General features: G+C 41.5%; 1 protein-coding gene across 14 annotated transcripts in view; it reads left to right on the top strand.

Moving 5' to 3' along the window:
- The window catches only part of CELF1 (CUGBP Elav-like family member 1), an 81959-nt gene that overhangs the window by 58562 nt on the left and 10648 nt on the right, over window positions 1-12749 (top strand). For 10 of the 14 annotated variants that reach the window (XM_014602310.3, XM_059722857.1, XM_059722858.1 and 7 more), the window contains 4 exons: window positions 775-903; window positions 6672-6785; window positions 7007-7192; window positions 7947-8090. In XM_014602310.3, coding sequence (XP_014457796.1) covers window positions 775-903; window positions 6672-6785; window positions 7007-7192; window positions 7947-8090 — 573 coding nt within the window. The remainder of the gene's footprint in view (window positions 1-774; window positions 904-6671; window positions 6786-7006; window positions 7193-7946; window positions 8091-12749) is intronic. The other 4 variants (XM_019476752.2, XM_006267774.4, XM_059722859.1 and 1 more) reach the window with 1 other exon arrangement.

The raw sequence follows: 12749 nt of genomic DNA, 5'->3' as shown, positions 1-12749 counted from the left end.
GTAAATAAAGGTAGGAGAAAGTAATGTAACTAACGTGGGTGGATGAGAAGTAAAATAGGAAGAAAAAGCTCAGGAAAGAAGCTGAAGAATTGTAGTAAGAAAAGTATGAAACGAAGGGCAACCAGTGACAAGAGCGTATGAGAGATCTGATTGCTAATAGTGAGTGAGTAGTTCTGAAGACTTCCTTGACTGCTGCTGTTCCCTTGAGGAGGGCCACTGGGCCTCATGCTGCAGGCCAGCTCCGCTTGGGTACAGACAAATTTGAAGGCCCTTGGCTCTAGCTACTGTTCTAGCTATTTTGTGGAAAAAGCATTAATTACTTGAAGGGGTGTACTTGGTAACCATGTTGGTCTGAGACAAGAAGACATACAAAAAACTAGAACTCTTGGTTCCAAAATGATACCTTTTATTAGCCCAACTGGAAAATTGCAAGAAAATTGTCCTTTTCTGCAAGCTTTCGGGATCAAAGTCCCTTCATCAGGCTTGACTTAAAATGACTTGAAAGCTTCCACTGCCCATAGAAACTGAACCTGGGGATAGTTACTGTCTTTCCTTTCTTTGAAGCTGGTTGATTGAGAGTCCTAAACTTATTTTTCTGTTGTAACGAAGGGTTATGGTAAGGAAAAAAATGAAGATTTGCTAGCAGTTTCCTTTTGAACCTCCCCTAGTTGTCTCTATTCCCCTTGTGGTGTTGGAGAGGCTTCTGGGTCCAGCATGCCCAAATGAACAGTGATACCACAGCAGAAATCCTGTGCATTGCTTACTGTGTTGCAGGGTTGAACGCGATGCAGTTACAGAACCTGGCTGCACTAGCAGCTGCAGCCAGCGCAGCTCAGAACACACCAAGTGGCACCGCTGCACTTACTTCTTCCAGCAGTCCCCTAAGTGTGCTCACCAGTTCAGGTAAGGTAGCCCATTGTGGCATAATGCACTATGATTTCATGGCTTGATTTGAGAGTCCTTTTAAAGCAGGTTCCCCTTGTCTTGGTATGTAGTTGATGCACTGTCTGTTTTTGAGTGGGCAGTCCTAACCAGCAGGATTGTTTTCTTTATTTGCCTGTCTCATCAGGTTCTTTAGTTTTATTCTTTCCAGGTATACGTACACCAGCAAATGGTTTAATCTGAAGGAGTTATTTCCTCCTGGTAGCTCAGGTTAATCCTGAGTAAAAAGGACTTTTTCAGTTTGCCATGAGACAGGAAGGCAGGTAGCATCTTTCAGTCATTGCTAGTGCCTTCTGGTCACAGTCAATCACTACTTAACTAGCATTGTTGGCAGATGCTGTGGTTTTTGGCCTGTACAAAGCAGGGAGAAGAAAAAAAAATCCAAGATCTGTAAGGATATATGTGAATATCAGAATCTAACCTCTAATTTAATAAACACTTCTAGTCATTATAGCTGTGGGGAAAAATATGACCCGGGTGTAACTGATAAGATTTGTCATTTATCCTCTCTGTCAGTTGGATGGACAGCTGAGTTTATTTGGTTTCTCTTACTCACTGGTGAACCCATAATAGTGGGAATGGAAGAGGTGTCCCTGGATGTTGCACACAGTCTTGGAAGAGGGAGGAGCTGCACCTGCCATTGGAGGTGTTTCTTTGTTGGCCCTGCATCTTTCCTGTGAACATATTTGGTCTCCATAGCTCGGAAGAGATTAGGGGATGGCTGGTTGTAGAGCTGGTCTGGATGCCATGGTGGTCTCTGAGGGATTGGCTTTCCCTCGGTAAAACTTGTTGGATATCCTGGTGACTTCTGCAGGATTTCATGAGGCAGTGATGCATCTTAGAGGTCTAGTCCTTCCCTCTAGCCATTTAGCTCCATAGGTCAGACTGGAAGGAAAAAGTGTTGATTCTCTTTGAAGTATTAGCTGTTCCTCATGCCAAAATAAGACGCTGTTTACAGTAGATTGTATGAATCTATGATTTTCCTCATTCTTTCCTACAGACTTTAATAACAGTGAGATAGACAAGTATCACCATTTAGAATAATTATAACTGGGTATCTGAGATAAAGATGTTTGAGAAGTTTATGCTTCTGCTAGATATTGTTTGATGCCGTCTGCAGATTCACATACTATTTTATCGATTAGACTTGGTTTATATTTTCACTCATTTCTGCAAAGCTACAAAGCCTAGAGACTTTCTTTAATTTAAAAAAGAAATTAAAGTTAAGATTCTAGAGAACAACACAGACAATTTGGCCCAGTTCTAGTCCTTTCTTTTAGGGGGCTATGTTATTCATATTTACATTTTTTTAAATCATCATTGTAAAAAATAAGCAGTATCATGGTATATCTCCTAACCATTAATTACAGAGCCTCTACACTATTGGTTTAATGATCTTTCAGTAATTTCATGTCTTTTTTTTTCCCCAAGTACATTTGTCAATTTAAAAGTCTCTGAGAAGGTCACTTGTGTTGAATTCAATGGGTGCTGGTTCCTTGGGCAACAGCATGCCTGGAGCAGATGTCATCTCTGCCCCAGCCCTGCATTGTCATAGCCCCATCCTACCTGCAGCCCCATCCCATCTGCCTGGCTGAGCATGCCACGCCTGTGGGAGCCCTGGGCCGGTGAGACCCTAGGGCTGGAGCTGGGATCCCCAGTCAGTGATAGTGTGAAGTTGGGCCCTGTGGCAGAGCCACTTAGGGAGTTTTGGTGAGCAGGCAGTAGGAGGGAGGGGGTGATAATGACCTAGCCCATAACAGCTCACCAAAACTCCCTAGGTGGCCCTCCAGCCTAAAAAATTGCCCACCCCTGCTTTCTAGCCTTTCCTGTGAGAGAAAGCATTGTTGGTTGTTTTTAAATCTATTTATAAATCAACCTAGTAAAACCACTACAAAGCTGTAGGTAGGCATATTTTTGGTTTCACTTAAACATTTAAGTTTCTGATTGACTCAGCTATATCGAAACAAGAGCCTTTGCATAGGTGTTTGCATTGATTTATAATTGAATTGCTTTAAAATTTAAAATGTAATTTTCTTGTCTGGATAAGGGATCCGTTCCCTTCCCTCCTTTCTACTTCCCTCTGTTTCCCTCTCCACCCTTGACTTTATCCTTTTTTTCATGCTCCTACTTATTATTATTAAAATAGTCTTCCTTTTGACACCTCTCTGTTCAAAACTTATATTCTAATAGATTCTTCCAAAAAGTCTTTTGGTAGTAAACTATTGTGGGAGCAAATCATGTTTTAAAATACTATATTTACTTGGATCCAAAACAAGGCTTTTTTCCACAAACACCATGTGGGGGGTGGGGGCAGGGGCTCATCTTAGGTTTGAGTACCAGCCTGGGGCAGGCAGCAGCTCAGCTGTAGCTTTGACTTTGGGCTTAGAGCCAAAGCTGAATCTGAGCTGCTGCCTGCCCCAGGCCAGGGTGGCTTGTGTCTTGGGGGAGAGGTGGGGAGACCTGCCTGTGCAGCTTGCAGGGAGTACAGGGGAGAATGCACTGTTTACCCTCCACCTCTGCTTCCTCCCCTCTCCTTCACAAAGCCAGTTTTACCTTCTGCTCTGGCTTCAGCCCTGACCCAGCCAAGCCTAGAGCTACCTCCAGTGCTTCTGTCTAGCGTCAGGGCTGGAGCTGCTACTGACTACCCTGGAGCCAGGGTAGTAGAAGATATGGGGTGGGGGAGTAGACATGGGGGTGCAGGCACAGAGTGGGGTGAGGCACTCGGTGAGGGTGGATGATGACAGGACAGGCAGCAGGGGTCAGAAATAGGCGTGGGGAGAACAGGGCAGACAGCAGAGGGCAAGGGGTAAGAGTCTGGCCCCTCACCTCCCACCACTGCTTTCTGTGCCAGTCAGAGGGTAAATTTAAGATGACCTTTCACTAATTACATTAGCAAATTACATTTATAGTTTTCCATGTGTAGAATCTAATTATTGGTGGGATTATCCTGAATTTGACATCATCTTGGGTTCGGGTAAATATAGTAAAGTCTGGGCCAATTGTCTGCACTGTGGTGTTTTCCAGCTTGTGAAAAAGACCATAACTTTTTCTATATTATATAGTAGGAAGCTGTCTGTTACTGTCTAATTATGCTGTCTTAGTTGATTCGGTTTCCCTATTCATTTGGGAAACAGTGGCCCAGTTTAGCTATATGGAACAAATGCTGCTATTGGGTGTGCTGTCTTTCAGTTGGGATATATAACTGAGGTCCTTCCTAGTTGCTGGGGCTGCTTGCAGATGTGGGAAAAAAAAGCACTTTAATGGAAGCAGCAGCAGCAGCTGATTCAATCCGCTATTAGATAAAAGTGCCAAAAAAGCCCCATCTATACAGCGCCTGATCTATACAGACACTGCAGTCAGGTTGAACTAATGTACTCCCTTTTCTGGGTGTGTTGGGGTCAGCGGGGGAGCACATCAAGTTTTAAATAAAGCATGTGGGGGTTTTTTCCTATGTCTGCATGCAGCCTAAATGTTCTGTAGAACTTTTTAAAAAGTGGGCTGTTTACCCAAAGTAACATGGGCACCATTAAAGCACGGTTATGAAATTCTGACATCTTATACTCCCATATTTTTTTTATTTGCTACAGAAGTCTTTGTTTTTCTGCCCTAAACTGCTATGAGCTTTATGCTCCATTGTGTTGTGTAGCAAGCTGCCATAATCTACTGGAGGAAGGGGTTTGGATGACAGGTGAAATGATGGATGAACTCTTACGAAGAGTTTATATTATGGATTGTATAGGACGGTTCAAATAGAGATGATCCTGCCTCAGGCAGGGGTTTAAACTAGATGACCTCTGGAGGTCCTTCTGTAATTTCCACTATGATTTTTATGATTAATGTGTAATATGTACGTAGCTGGTTGAAAAAGAGTAACAATTCTTATGAAAAATCTTTAAAAATTTAAAGACCTTCACCATGTATTGGGGATAAAAACCATAAAGATAATGTAGGATGATGTCCTGTAGAAGTATAGACAACTAACAGAGGGTGGGAATATGCAGCCTGGTTTCTACAGATTGATTTTATCCTGGACTTTATTTTGAACAGATGTACGAGTTTTCCCAGACTGGCTGCTTGCAGTAAGTGCTGTTATAGCACTTGGCCACTAGGTGGCATAGAAGCTGGTTTGCATTGAGCAAAGATCATCCCAGGATTAAATGGACTGGGGAAGCAAACACATGGCAGTTCTACATAGTAACTTTCAGACACAGTAAATTACTACATGTTTTTCAATGGGTTGCTTTATCCTGTACCGTAAGGTTGTGCATCATGTTAATTGCATCTTTAATACATAATTAAGTCAGTTTTCCACACAATAATCAATCGTATTGTTTGTCTGCACCCTGTGAAAGTCCCAAAATGTCTATGTTCCTCTTGCTCACTGATGCCTGTTGCCCTGTGTTTGCAAATGTTGATCTGTCACCTCCAGAGAGAGACCTTCATAGTAACAGAGAAGACATGGTTCCTTGGGTTAATCTGATATCTTTTATTAGATCAACCCAAATAGTTGGAAAATAATTATTAAGCAAGCTTTCGGGTTCAAAAACCCTTTGTCAGGCAAAGGAAGTTTCAGCAGTTGGTGTGTGCTCTTCCTGGATGGAATGAAAAGTAAAGAAGCCAGTGGCTGGGCTGGTATGCATACAAGACAGGTAGTCAGTGAAAATGTAGATTGAGGAGTCAATGGGTGAAAGACAGGCTGGGGGGGGGGGGAGAGAGAGAGAAGGGGGATGAAAGTGGAGAGATACAAATTCTTCTTTCTTATCAATAGCAAGATCTGTGTAGATGACCTACAGTTTGACTGTTTTCTTAGAAATAACACTCATTTCAGGAAGTATAGACCCAACAAGCTACTTTCTATCAGAGGTCCTATCCAGTTTCCCAAGACTTATTTCTGCCTGTTATTGAACTGATCTTGGCTTGTGGGCTGTGACAGTTTCAGGAGCCCTGTCTAGTTCATAAATAATCTTTTTGACTCTTTGCTTGTAGAATAATAAGGATGGGGAAGCTGGTGATGTAGGGTATTACAGAGGGTATGGTTTGTTTCAGATGTGTTCCCTGCCTTGTTTTTGGCCCTGGCCACAGCCTCAGCCACTGTAATAGGAATTCCATAGTGGAAAATTATTTCAGTTGCCAGAATAGATGCTAGACATTCACGGCCCTGATTTGTCAGTAAGGCGAAACCTTGGGTTCAGCCTTACTGGAGCCTTCTGTAATCTTTTCACCATCTGTCTCGGACCCCTTTCTTGTTTTGGGTATGATATTTCAAAGATAGATGACAATACATTCTGAGTGCTCATCTTATTCCACATTTAATGAGAAACAAGCAATCCTCCTGATCTTACTTTGGGGTGGAGATCCTAACTAGTAACTGTGTACTAGTTGCATTCAAGCTTGTCTTGGATATCTTACAGTAAATTATTTTACATTACTGTAGTAACCAGTTTTGTGCTGGGCTTTCTGCATATTTGTAGGAGAGTCCCCTCTAAACAACTTGAAAAGACAAAAACAGCCAAGAGATGGAGGGGAAGAATATAACATATACCTAGTGTGCTGTTATTATAGATTATTTAGTTCCAGTTTTGTAATGTAGACTATATTTGGTTGCCCTGCTGTCATCATTATTAGTTGACTATTTTCTTGTAAGCATTATGGTGAAAGCAATTTAGTGAGGTATTTGAACTAGCAAGAGAAGAAATTGTTATCTGGTATTTATTACTTCATTTTAATAGCAGGTTCCTCACCTAGTTCCAGTAGCAGCTCCTCCGTCAATCCGATGGCCTCTCTGGGAGCACTGCAGACACTGGCAGGGGCTACAGCAGGCCTCAATGTTAGCTCTTTAGCAGGTAAGCTCTAAATAGAGTGGGAAGAGGGGAAAATAGTTGGTCATTTTTTTGGAGTTGTGCTGCTGCTTCTTAAATAAGCCATTCTGTTTATTCTTGCTTGTACTCTGTTGCTTACTGCTGACAATAGTGAAGTGTAATTAAAGGTTGCCTGATAGAACCTTTAGAAACATCACTTTAATTAAAAACTCATTTTCCTTTCTTATATATATATATATATATAGGGATGGCAGCCTTAAATGGTGGACTCGGCAGTGGTAGCCTTTCAAATGGCACAGGTAGCACAATGGAGGCCCTCACTCAAGCCTACTCTGGGATCCAGCAGTATGCGGCCGCTGCTTTGCCTACACTCTATAACCAGAGTCTGTTAACGCAGCAGAGTATTGGTGCAGCGGGAAGTCAAAAAGAAGGTAGGCAGGAAACTGCATAGAATGGGAATGGAGATTTTGAGAGAGAAGCCTTGAGCTTTGTGCACATATCGCATGCACAGCTTCTTGAAATAGCATCATTTAGCATCCTAAATGAATTTGTCTGGGAATTTGTCCAGTTTTAATCTCCAAGTTTGTGTAATGGTGCTTCAGCTCTTTTATGTGGGGAGCCAATTCTCCTGCCTTAGTGCACCTTGTAGTCAAGAAGGGTATTTTTTCCTTTTTAATTCCCTTTCACTACTTGCATTTCTTTGATTACCACCCTTAACTAGTCCCTGTCACTTGTGTTCTTACCCCGTAGATACAGAGTTTATTTAGCTTGTAGAGTGAAAGTTATGTGAAAAAATGAGGAGTATAAGAATTGGTTGTGAGCAGTAGATCGAATGAGTTGGGTTGACTTAGAGGCAAGGGATAAGAGCTTAGTGTTTGGGGAGAGACCCACATACAGAGTATCGGGCCACTTTTGCCTTACTATCTAGATTTTTTTGTTTCCTTCTGCTGCACACTTGGTGCAGGTGCCTGTTTTGTTTTAGTCAGCACACTGCATTTAAGCTTATCTGAGGGACTTTCATAGCTTATTTAGGAATCAAATAGGTGCAGTTTCTTAATGGGAAGGTTTTCTTTGGGAGGCAGAGCAGATTTAATTGGATCAAATGGATATTGGTCTTTGATATAAAAGGAATCCTGCATTTCCTATGCTTTCTCTGAACTTGTGTTTCTCTTCGAATGCTTGAAGGTCCAGAGGGAGCCAATCTGTTCATCTACCATCTCCCCCAGGAATTTGGGGACCAGGACCTGCTCCAGATGTTCATGCCATTTGGAAATGTCGTCTCTGCCAAGGTTTTCATTGACAAGCAGACCAATCTAAGCAAGTGTTTTGGTATGTTGAGTCCCATCATTAATTCTAGATGGGAGTGCAGCATGGAAAGACCCAAGTCTATTGGCAATGAGAAGATACATAATGGTCACTCTTTGGGAGAAAATAAGTTGGGAGGAAGGTTCTTTTTGAGGGAGTATAGGGACAGCTAGGTGGGATGATCAATAAGATGGAGACTTCTTCTTTGCTCTTTGGCTGTCATTGGTCAATTGTCAGGGCCTTCCTTAACTGACCCTTAAGGTGCTCAGTAGCCTGAAATATCAATACTAAATTAATCTAGAGTCTGTACAGCTTATGAGTGTCCACCCTATTACCTTCTATGCTTCCTTTACGTGTTAGGCTAGCCAGAGTTGATCCTCCTGAAACCAGTGACTTATTGCTCTTAGTATTTTGTTCTCCAGTGCTTAGTCCAGTTCAGTTTTGACCAAACCAATAGGTTTTCCCTAATTCCATGCCCTGACACAGGTCATGGTCTGGAAAGTTTTCCTGATACTCATCTTGAATTCTTGCTTTTCTTAATTTCATATCTCTGCATTGTCCCAAATAATTCATTATTGGTGGTGTTTACACCATGAAAACTTTGCCGACTGTAGTCATGATACTACCCCCATCGTTAATTATTGCTTAGCTAAGTTATTGTGGATGCTGCTTATGTCTCTTATTAAGGATCTGGTATAATCTCCAGTTGTCTTATCAAACACACTGTTCTGAAATATGATCTCTTACAATGGCATTTTCAATATTTCAGTGTCTGAAGTAGATTTTTTAATTCCTTAGGCCTTTTGTAATTGAAGTAGAGCTGCTTTACCTATTTTAGAAGGTTGACAGAAAATGGTTTTCTGGGAAATTCTGGTTTTGACAAGAGCTGCAAGAAAAATGGTTGAAATGTGAAGTGTAGGAAGGAGCTTTCTCTGGGACCTTCCATCTTGTTAGATATAACAGAAAACATTCTCTTTGATGCCATTGAGCATGCTTAACTTCATTCATGTTTAGGTATTGCCCACAGTGAATTTTAAAGCCTAAATTCTATTGTAGGAAGTATAACACTTATTAAGCAATACAGTTAAGCATATTCCATTTTTCTAAAAACCCACAACAAACTACACTTATGTGCCATTGCACTTGCAGTGTTAAAATAACAATGTCGGGAAACACCTAAATTAAGATTTCACCAGCAAATTAATACCACCACGTTGCACATGCTAATATATTCTATTCTCATGTTCTTGATTAAATATGTAAAGCTTAATAAATCATTTCCATTAAATATATTTCATAAACGTGGGATGTATAGTGTGGCCAAATAAATTGTTGCTGGACCCTTAATTTTTATCTCTGAATTTATAGTTATTTCATAGATTTCATAGACATTAGGGCTGGAAGGGACCTCGTGAAATCATCAGGTCAAGCCCCCTGCCCAAAAGGCAGGAAGTCAGTTGGAATCAATTTTGGTCTTTCCCAGCACTGTCAAATGCGAAGCCTCCCTCAAAGTACAAGCTCTTAGCTCACACTTGGTTTTTGACTGTAGCAAAATAATAGAGCAATTCTTTTGTTGCAAAAAACTCAGAAAGATCACAACAGATCAAAATGTTTTTGATACTGAGGATTCCCGTTTGAAATCTCTGGGCTTATCTTGTGAATCGTGTAGGTGTTTGGACACCTAACAGTGCTAATACTGTGTGGCACCCCTAAAAGAATTTTGCAACATCCTGGTTGAGAATCACTGGATTATTTTAATTCTGCAACCATAGCATTGTGCTAATTTTGCTTTTTGCATCTAATCATATGATTGTTTTTTCCTCAGAAGCTGCTGCTTCTAGTCCTCTGGACTTTGCCAGTTTGTTAGTACTTTTTTCTGGTTACAAAGGGCCCAGTTGTTTCAGAGGCAGAGAGTTAGGAGCATCCTTTTCCTGTATTGTGATATGATGACTGCAGTGTAAAATTCCAAGCTTCATTTATCATTCTGCTTTGCAGACTTGTGAAACTTGGCTTCTCATTTTGTTGTTTTTGTTTGTCATCTCTGTGATACTTTTGAATCTTCCTTTGTTTTCACTAGTATTTACATTTGCTCCCACTAGCATAATATACAGTTTCCACTCTCCTCCAAATCATCAGCAAGAATGTTTAGTAACTCCATAAATAACAGCTTTTGACACTTTGTTAAATATTACCCCCAACTCAGTACTTCACTGGTTTTGGTCCATCATCTAGTTTTCAGTGCATGTCATTGTTCATGTTACTTTAACTCATTTTGTAGAAATTAATGTATTTTAGAAATATCAGAAACTGCATTTCTGTCATCAACTAATTTTTTATAATCCTTCTAAAAGAACCAAACAAATGTATTCAGCAAGAATCCACAATCCTGTTTTGAAATCCACAATGCTGTTTTTATTACTTACGGTACTATTTTTGTCTTAAGATTTAGCAATATTTTTCTCTTAAGACTTTACTCTTTAAGAGTTTACTAGGGATAGAAATTAAATGCAAGAAGGAATTTGCCAGTTAAATTTCATGGGGTTTTTTTTTCTTTTTCTTGAAGATTAAAATTGTTTGTTTTTAATTTTCTCCCATTATCTGTAACACTTGAAAAAAATAATTCAGTAGTTTGTTAAAAGAATTAGCCCCCCAAAATTACCAGACTCACAGAAATTTAGGGCTGGAAGCAGGCTGAACCCGATGATCTCACGAGGTCCCTTCCAGCCCTAAATTTCTGTGAAGGGAATTAGCCCCCCAAAATTACCAAGCTACTGAATTAATTTTTCAAGTGTTACAGATAACCGGGGAGAAAATGGAAAACAAAGCAATCTTAATCTTCAAGAAAAAAACAAAACCCTGAAACTTTAGCCCCTGAACTTTAACTGTCTTGGATGCATATGATCTGAACCCACTGATTTGAATTTGGGTGATCACCCGTCCCTAATTGGGCAGGACAGTCCCAGAATGGGAACGTCAAGTCTGGGTCCTGGGCTGCATGACTCTGGGACAGCAATTGTCCTGGATTCGCAGTATCCTGCAGGGATTGGGAAATAGCAGGTTTCTTCTTGGAGGTTGGCAGCGTTCCAGCCTGCAAGGGGCTGCCTGGGGCTGTTGGGATCAGGGTGCAAGGGGAGGCCATGTACATGCCCATGCATGTGCACATGACTGAGAATAGAGCCAGACAGTGTAGAAAGCAGCTCACTGCAGGTAAATCTCTGGGAGGGAAGGGGTGTGGAGGGGGAGGATGCAGATCAAGGCCCTCATGGAGAAGGAGGGAGTGGAGCTGGGGCTGGGTCTGGGGCACTGCTCAGCCAGGGCAGTGCCTGGGGCCTTAACCCTGGGAAGGAGTGGGACTGAGCCACGGGCAGCTCATCATGGTGGGGGGAAAGTGGGGGACAGCTCCCTGCCACTGTGCACCCCCCAGGAGCAGGCTGTGGTGGGGGGCACGTGCTTCTCCTCCCCCCCCCCCCCCCCGATTTGTGCATGGGGCAGGGACAGATTTGAAACATTTAAAATTTTCAAATGTTTACTTACAGTTTATCAAAAATTATTGCTATAGATTTCAGTTACTTTCTACTCTTGTTTGTTCAAGGGCAAATTTTTAAAAGTATTTTGCTATCCTGTTTTAGACTTTCATCTCTACCTGCAGTTCTTAATAGACTTGCTTTTTTTCTCTAATTTCTACTTTTAACCCTGATTATATATTATTAAAAGCATTCTTATATCCATTAATTCCTCTGGATAGTATCTTGTTTGGCTTTTTAGCTGCCCCTTTTTTGTTTTTCCCTTCTTCCACAAGCTTTAACTATTGTAAACTTTCTTTGCCTCTGTCTTTTTCCCATTTTCAATACTCAGTGTTTTTTAGCTTCAGATTGTAAACAATTCTTCTTTAAGTCAGTCAGGCTCCTGGTCTTTCTTTGTAAATGCTGGGCCATCGTACTTTTAAGTTATCATGTCTTTCAGTTCTCCAGCCTTTTTCCATAGTGGTGGATTTAAATAATTCCCATTTCCACCTTACTAGACTTCTTCCTGGAGTCTAATTTCTTAAATTGCTGGATTGTGTGAGCCCCTGTTCTTTACTATTACAAATATCAAATAAGCTGTGTTTGGTAGTATTAGCAGTTCCCTATCATCGCATTCCCAATCTTTTGCTTCTACATGAGTTCTCTTAGGCATCTTCCTGCATCAGCGGTAATATACAACAATCTCTCTCTACTTTTTATGCTCACAGAATTTTCTTCTAAATTACTATGCTTACTCAGATCCATGACACGGGGTTTTTTCCCCATGGGACATGAGGGACAAAGAAACCTTATCTTTGATTCAAGCATGGCCGGGACAAGTGGCAGCTGCAGTTCCGGCTCCAACTCTGGCCCTGACCTGAGGGAAACTGTAGGATGGGGAGTGGGGTGCATTGTTGGGGAAGCGCAGGGGAGAGATCTGTCGGGATGGGGAAGCTGATACAGCTTCAGCTCTGGTCCCAAGCCAACTGGAGCTCTGTGCCCTAAGCTGGAGATGAAGCTGGAGTCAAAGCCACTGCATAGGGTAAACTGTGGAGCAAGGGGTGAACAGATGAACAGGAGTCAGACTCCCTGCCCCTGTGCTGCTGCTTTCCTCACTGTAGCAGTGAGGGGCATAAATTTAAGATGACCCTCCAATAATTAAACTCTGTACATGGAAAAT

This window comes from Alligator mississippiensis, chromosome 2 (assembly GCF_030867095.1).
Source record: "Alligator mississippiensis isolate rAllMis1 chromosome 2, rAllMis1, whole genome shotgun sequence".
Classification (NCBI taxonomy): domain Eukaryota; kingdom Metazoa; phylum Chordata; order Crocodylia; family Alligatoridae; genus Alligator; species Alligator mississippiensis.
Note: the sequence above shows the minus strand (reverse complement) of the source record. Positions and strands in the feature narration are given on the sequence as shown.